This window comes from Oncorhynchus tshawytscha, linkage group LG20 (genome assembly GCF_018296145.1).
Source record: "Oncorhynchus tshawytscha isolate Ot180627B linkage group LG20, Otsh_v2.0, whole genome shotgun sequence".
NCBI classification, from domain to species: Eukaryota; Metazoa; Chordata; class Actinopteri; order Salmoniformes; family Salmonidae; genus Oncorhynchus; species Oncorhynchus tshawytscha.
This window is the reverse complement of record NC_056448.1, coordinates 23,452,359-23,459,170: the sequence shown is the minus strand read 5'-3', so window position 1 is coordinate 23,459,170 and position 6,812 is coordinate 23,452,359. Positions and strand designations below refer to the sequence as shown.

Genomic DNA, 6,812 nt, shown 5'->3' with positions numbered 1-6,812 from the left:
GAAGTCTAAGACATTTAGACCGCCATCACAAACCCTGTTGGTGATCTCTTTTTTTATCTTATGTGGCTTGTTTTTCCATATGAAGTTGTACAAAAGCCTAAAGGTACAGCAAGTGGATTTGGGAATGTCAATAGATGAAAAAAGATAGGATGCACGATATAGCCCCTCAGCTTTGGATAAAAGCGCCCTTCCTTGAAGAATTTTTTGTTTTGTGACAGATTCAGTTACAGGGTTCAAATTAAGATCACCAAAAATCTTACGGCTGTGAATGATCTTTACACCGAGGTAGGTTACAGTATCTTTTTCAGAGATGTTACAATCTGATGGATTGACAGCTCCTTTCAAAACAAACATCTCACATTTGGAAAGATTTAATGCCAAACCTGAGATTTTGGAGAACTGCTTCACAATATCCAATGCTAATCTAGTTTGTGACACATTTTATTTTAATTTTAAATGGTGTCATCCGCCAGTTGGGATATCTTGATCTCTCTGGCCTGGAATGTAATGCCTTCAAATGGACTTTTATGAACTAATGAGCATAAAATTTGAGATACTAACAAAAATATAAAAAAAGGTGAAGTTGGACAACCTTGTCGTATTCCTTTGTAAATTTTAAATCTTGAGGATGTTCCATGACAGAGTTTGATACAGCTATTGCCACCATTAAATAGAGTTCTAATAGCATCAACAGCAAAAAACGACCAAATTTCAAATGCTTAAGACAATCAAAGATAAAATTGTGACTTACTGTATCAAATGCTTTCTGAAAATCCAAAAATAGGATAACAGGGAAGTCATCCAATAGATCACAATACTCAACCAAGTCTAACAGCAGCCTCAGATTATTAGATATATGGCGCCCTTTCATAAACCCTGATTGACATTCATCAATCAGATCATTCAAGCAAGACTTTAACCTTTTTTCAAAGATTATGGCTATAATTTTGCAGTTGTTATTTAGGAGTGTGATTGGATGCCAATTATCAATATTTAAGAGATCCTTGTGTGGTTTAGGTAGAAGAGTAATAACCCCTTGCTTCAGAGAGGTAGGTAGTTCTCCCTTCTTTATAGTCTCCTTAAAGGCTTCAAGTAAAAATGTTGCTAATTCTTCAGAGAAGGTTTTTTTCTTCCCAATACGATGAGAGACATCCACAGCCATATCCATATATCCATCGGAGAAGTCCTGTGCCACACGGTTACAGATGTCTCTTACTAAGCACTTCACATTCTCATCCTGGTCCTCGGGGACACCGTAAAGCCGTAGCCCCCACCTTCTCTGGTATCGCTCTGCTTCCGATAAGGGCTCTTGCATGTCTGTGATGGTCTTCTCCTGTGCAGTGCATTTCTCAGAAGTAGCCGTTTTTGCAAGTTTAAGCTCTTCGATACTCTTGTATGCATGACTCAGAGAGGTCTCGAGGTCAACTATTTTTTATGTTTTCGCATATCATTTTCTCCAGACCATTGGCTCTTTCGTTTATCTTTGCAGAGACAACATCGACTATGTTAACCTGTAGTTCGCGCAAAGACAATTCTTTCTTTCTCTTTTTGGGTGCAGGACTATTGACTGGATTTTCAGAATCAACCGAATGTCCAGAATCCTCCATTTCTTCTCCCGAGGTATCAGATGGCGGTTTTTCTCCAATGTATGAGTGCTCAGCTAGAAACTGCCTTCTCTTTGCTCTTTCGCACATTTTTTTCTTACATTTCTCAAAGTTTCAGATCAAATTAGCGGTCAACTAAGCGTTGTTCTCTATTGTGTTTACTATAAGCCAAGTTCTGTTAACTTTTATCCCTCTCAAACGTACTTAAATGTAAGGTTACTCGGAGCAAGCTGAAATCTCGTCTGCACTCGCCGCCATCTTCAGCACCCCCAGTCTCGCGATGTTGCTCCTCTGGGTTTGGAAGCTCTGCGTCACATAGAACCATATGGTATTCACCGGGTGCTTTGTACACCAAAATGTCAGTCGGAACCGGTCCAGACCCGCACTTAATTTCTAAGAAATAAAGTAATGAAAATTGAATTGAAAATGAAATTATTTGCCTTTATCGTTTCTGTATGCTTGTCTATGTGTTCTTGCAAAGACGAGACAGACATTTACAGTGACACAATGCTGCGTTCGAATGGTAGAACGTTCAGATACGTTTATATTTCCCGCCACCGGAGCAACACATTATGGTTGTCATGGCAACGTTGTATGGTAGTAGTGCATGTCCACTAAGGAGAGTGAAAAGGGAAATAAATCGTTGTCGGTAGTGGCTGTGGGTAATCGGTGTATTTTTATTTTTCCTAGCTGTCTCGTTAAATTGTTTCTAAACTTTGCATATTGTGGAGGTGAACAATCCATTTAACCGGGAACGTTTACGATAAGGGGTAATGGCTGCACGATTATGCATGCGGATAGAATGACCTGTTATTTGTTAGTCTAGCTAGCTACTATGTAGCGAAGTTAGCCAGCCAGTTAAAAAAAAAACTGTCGTGTTGCTAGCTAACCGTATAGTTTAGCTATGTCAGGCAACAGTCTTCCGCCTGTGCGAAATCTACCCCACTGGTCCCGCGTTGGATGTCTTGACAAGCCTTGCTTTCCACAACCACGTCCTTTCCCGTTTAACCACCTTGAACCGCTGTCCGATTCACCCCGAGGGGACAGAGGGGGAGAGGTCTCATCTCACCGGGACATGGATACTCGCGTTGCATCGCTTCAGAGGAATATTCAGTTCCTGCAACTACAGCACAAGGACACTCTTCAGAAGCTACACGGTGAAATAGATGACCTCAGACGGGAAAATAAAGGTTAGTCAAACCTGTCCTCGTGTCTTTGCTGATGTTTTTGATTTCCAAAAGCGTCATCATAGGCAGCAGATTTGTTTGTCATGGTTTGAGCACCATCATTTTCATCTTTGCACAGTAACATTATACATCATGTTACTAAGTTAAAATAGCATATACAATGTATGGCCTTTCCCCTTAACTATACCAATGCCACAATTTAAGCTAGACTACTGCCTTTCTTTCCATACAGCCTAATAGGCCTACATTTTATGGGTAGCCACTAGCCAGCAATAATTTGTATATGATAAAGTTCTTTAGTGGAAATCTGTATCTGTAATACATGTTTGTTTGCACGTTTTTTAGCATGATAATCACACAGGGATCTGAGGATGAGGCACTGCTGACAGAGGTGACACACTATAGCCTAGCGCTAGTGGTTGCATAGTGATACAGTTATTGAATGAGGAAAATGAAAGGATGGTGAGTATCTCACCGTGGGAGGCGGTGGAATGCAGTATCATTTTACAGAACAGACAAGCTTCTCTATATCGCCTCCGCATCCTATCCCCCCACAAAGAGATATTTCAATCCAGTTAAAAAGAATCACATGGGTCCTCTGTCTTCACTCTGTCAGAGCAGCGAGACACATAGTGCCAAGGTTGCTCAAAGGACCTTGTTAGAAGAGCTTATAAACAGCACGGCAGTTGAGGTCTGTTGTTGCTGCCACCTGTCATGTCTACTTCTGTTCTGTGTCATGTCTTCTACATGACCTCTCTTTGACTTTGATGTTACAGAGCTGCAGTATAAGCTGATCATGGAGCCTTCAAAGTCTTGCAGAAAAGGTAGGCTTCAATCATCTTTGCTGGAACAAGTGGGCTAGGTCTATTGGGACCAAGAAAGCATTGGCTCTTGGACTTTCAGATCTGTGTTCGTTAGATATTACTTTTCACAACATCTCTTTAAGTTTCCCATAATAGAAATCAATGAACAATGATTGTGTAAGCTTATGTGGCGCATATGCCTACCTATTGGGGAAGGTATTTCTTTAGGATCAAGCCACCGGAGCACAAGGCCACCGACACAGGGCAGTGAGGCCCAGACAGAGAGAGTGATCTACCTGGAGCAACCTTTACAAGACACACGCCCATCTCAAGACCCATGGCTCAGGTAAGCATCCATACCTCTACCCCCTAGTTCATCTTCTCCAAAAGTGTCTCGTCTAAAAACACTTGTTTGACCCCCACGGAAGCAGTATAGCGGGGGACGGTTGTGTGGCTCACGCCTACACTGAGACCACTGGAGTGGCAAAGCTTGAACACGAGTCAGAGTTGAGGGGAGGCCTCATCACCTCTCTACAACCCCTCCGGATCCACAGCAGCCCAGCCCATCCCCCCCGACCCCCCACCCTTCAGGAATGTGAGGTTATCATACGGCAGCTCTACAACGCCAACAGCCTGCAGTCTCAGGAGGTCAGATGTCTTCCTCTGACACATCGATGCTATTGCACAGTCCCTTAGCATTGGCCAACATAACTATGGTTTAGAACAGTGGTAATCAATCTTTTCTGAGTCAAGATCACTTTCACAGTCAAAAAGCAAGTGGCGATCTACTGCTCAGATTGAGCTTTTTTTACATTAACCTCACAGTTTTGTAGGAATTCGGTTTGGGCAGTAGGCCTAAAACATTATCACAGCATATTGGCTATATGATTGGCCTGCCAATATTGTTAATCAGACCATATTATATTTCAAAACTCAAGCTTTGATAATAAAATATATCATTGGTTTAGCACTTGTGAGGCACTGTGGAGCATGAATATGAAATAATTAGGTTTTTTATTTTACTGGGCTGATGGTACCTGCATCTGATGGTCAACCAGGTCAAATCAGGACGATGACCGTTCAAAACTATTTTTCCCAACTGCCTCTCACGGTCCCTGCTCTCTCCTTCCTTTCCTCCGGTAAGACTGACCAGAGAGAGGGGACACCATCTTCCACCTGATGGCGAAACTCAAGTCGCACCGCATCTGCCTCATGCACAAATTCATGTTGTTCCTATGACCAGAGAAAGTTAAATATCCCTTAATATTAAATTTGACACATCGAGCTGCTAATAATAATAAAACGCAGGGCTATCGATACTTGGCTACTCATTCATTGCAGTTGCAGCCTGAAGAATCGTGTTTTATAATAGTGTTGAATATAGACTTAAAATCACTCATAAAAACAGCAGCTCTTGGCTGTATTCGTTGACAGTCTCTCTGTGGTCATGGTTTTAAAAGTTATTAAATCTTACGTAGGCTAGTAGCCTATTAAACTTGGCTTTGGCCAGGGTCATGGAAGCTCTGTAACCACAGTGATTTGAGCTATCCGACTGGGCAGCGCAGTAGGTGCACTCGATTTAGTCACAGATTTGCCGGTCCGCCAGGTAGGCGGAGTTTGTCTCATGGGAACACTTTGCTTACCCGATGCGCAGGACTTTTGAATCAAGTGCACCTGCCAGCAACAGCTCAACACATTTTTTTTTAAAGGAGCGCAAGCCTTTATTGTTCGTTGACTTTTCTACAGAAATATTTGGTGATCGACTAGGAATGCCTTGAAGATCGCGATCGACCGGTTGGCAACCACTGGTTTAGAATGATTCTACTAAAACCGGTAATTTTGTGCAGCAGACAATTAAAATAGATTGTCACATTGTAAAACCATAAACTACATTAATATGTCTTACATTTACAAAGGCATGCATGATTTGTCATTTGCCCAATAGCTAGTTGTTTTCTGACCATGTTCTCCATAACTCAATGTAAAGTTTACATGGAGAACTGAGTGTTTTTTCAGTGAAGTATCGCTCTCCCTGATGGTTTGTTTCATATAGATTATACGTGTGAAGGCTGTCCTCCGAGACATTGTGTTCAGCAAGAAAATCACTCCTGAGAACTACATCATGACAAAGGCCTACCTTGCTGACAGCACCAGGTAAACAGCAGTTTAGTAGGCATCTTGTCCACCTGAATAAGTCATTTATATAAAAAAATATATAAAAAATACAGGTAAATTGTACAATACATTTGATTTCCCCCTCAGCAAGGCAGAGAAGTTTCCCCAACTAGCACTTCAACCACTTCCCAAGAGAATGTAAGTGAATCTTTCCTAATCTCTTATACAGAAACATTAACCTTGGTAGTGGAACAGCTATCATCCATGTCCCTGTACCCTTTCCAGGTCTGGGAACCAGGCAGGGGTGACAGAGAGGGTGATCCTCCCAGCCCTCAAACAGCACCTGAGCTCCAGCATCGCAGAGAGGCAGAAAAGGACCCAGGCTGTACAGAGGAGCAGGCTGAGGAGAACAGTGCATTGATAGGGACAAACAGTACAGCAGGCCAGCCAGCACCGCAGAACCAAAGCCTCTTTAAATAAGATCAGGACCAGCTCCTATTATGGCCATTGAAGGACTTCAATTACCACTGAATGAATGTTAACAGTACCTGTCAAAAGTTTGGACACACCTAATTCCAGGGTTTCTTTATTTTTACTGTTTTCTACATTGTAGAAATACATCTACATTGTAGAAAATAGTGAAGGGAAAAGGGGATACGTAGTCAGTTGTCCAACTGAATGTATTCAACCGAAATGTGTCTTCTGCATTCAACCCAACCCCTCTGAATCAGAGGAGCTACCTTAATTGACATCCACGTCTTCGGCGCCCGGGGAACAGTGGGTTTACTGCCTTGCTCGGGCAGAACGACTGATTTTTACCTTGTCAGCTCGGGGATTCAATCCAGCAACTTTCCAGTTACTGGCCCAACACTAACCACTAGGCTACCTGCATATGGAATCATGTAGTAACCAAAAAAAGTGTTAAACAAATCAAAATATATTTTATTTGAGATTCTTCAAAATAGCCACCATTTGTCTTGACAGCTTTTCACATTCTCTTAACAAGCTTCATGAGCTAGTCACCTGGAATGCATTTCAATTAACAGGTGTGCCTTGTTAAAAGTTCATTTGTGGAATTTCTTTCATTCTTAATGCGTTTCAGC

At 42.0% G+C, this 6,812-nt stretch overlaps 1 protein-coding gene across 1 annotated transcript; it reads left to right on the top strand.

Annotated features, from left to right (window-relative positions):
• The first annotated feature begins 2,179 nt into the window (after positions 1 to 2,179).
• si:ch211-222n4.2 (uncharacterized protein LOC101885505 homolog) lies at positions 2,180 to 6,364 on the top strand. Its single transcript, XM_024382253.2, has 7 exons — positions 2,180 to 2,794; positions 3,568 to 3,615; positions 3,811 to 3,940; positions 4,026 to 4,242; positions 5,648 to 5,748; positions 5,857 to 5,907; positions 5,995 to 6,364. Exons 1-7 carry the CDS (start codon positions 2,509 to 2,511, stop codon positions 6,128 to 6,130), a joined length of 969 nt encoding a protein of 322 aa, XP_024238021.1. The 5' UTR covers positions 2,180 to 2,508; the 3' UTR covers positions 6,131 to 6,364.
• The last annotated feature ends 448 nt before the right edge of the window (positions 6,365 to 6,812 follow it).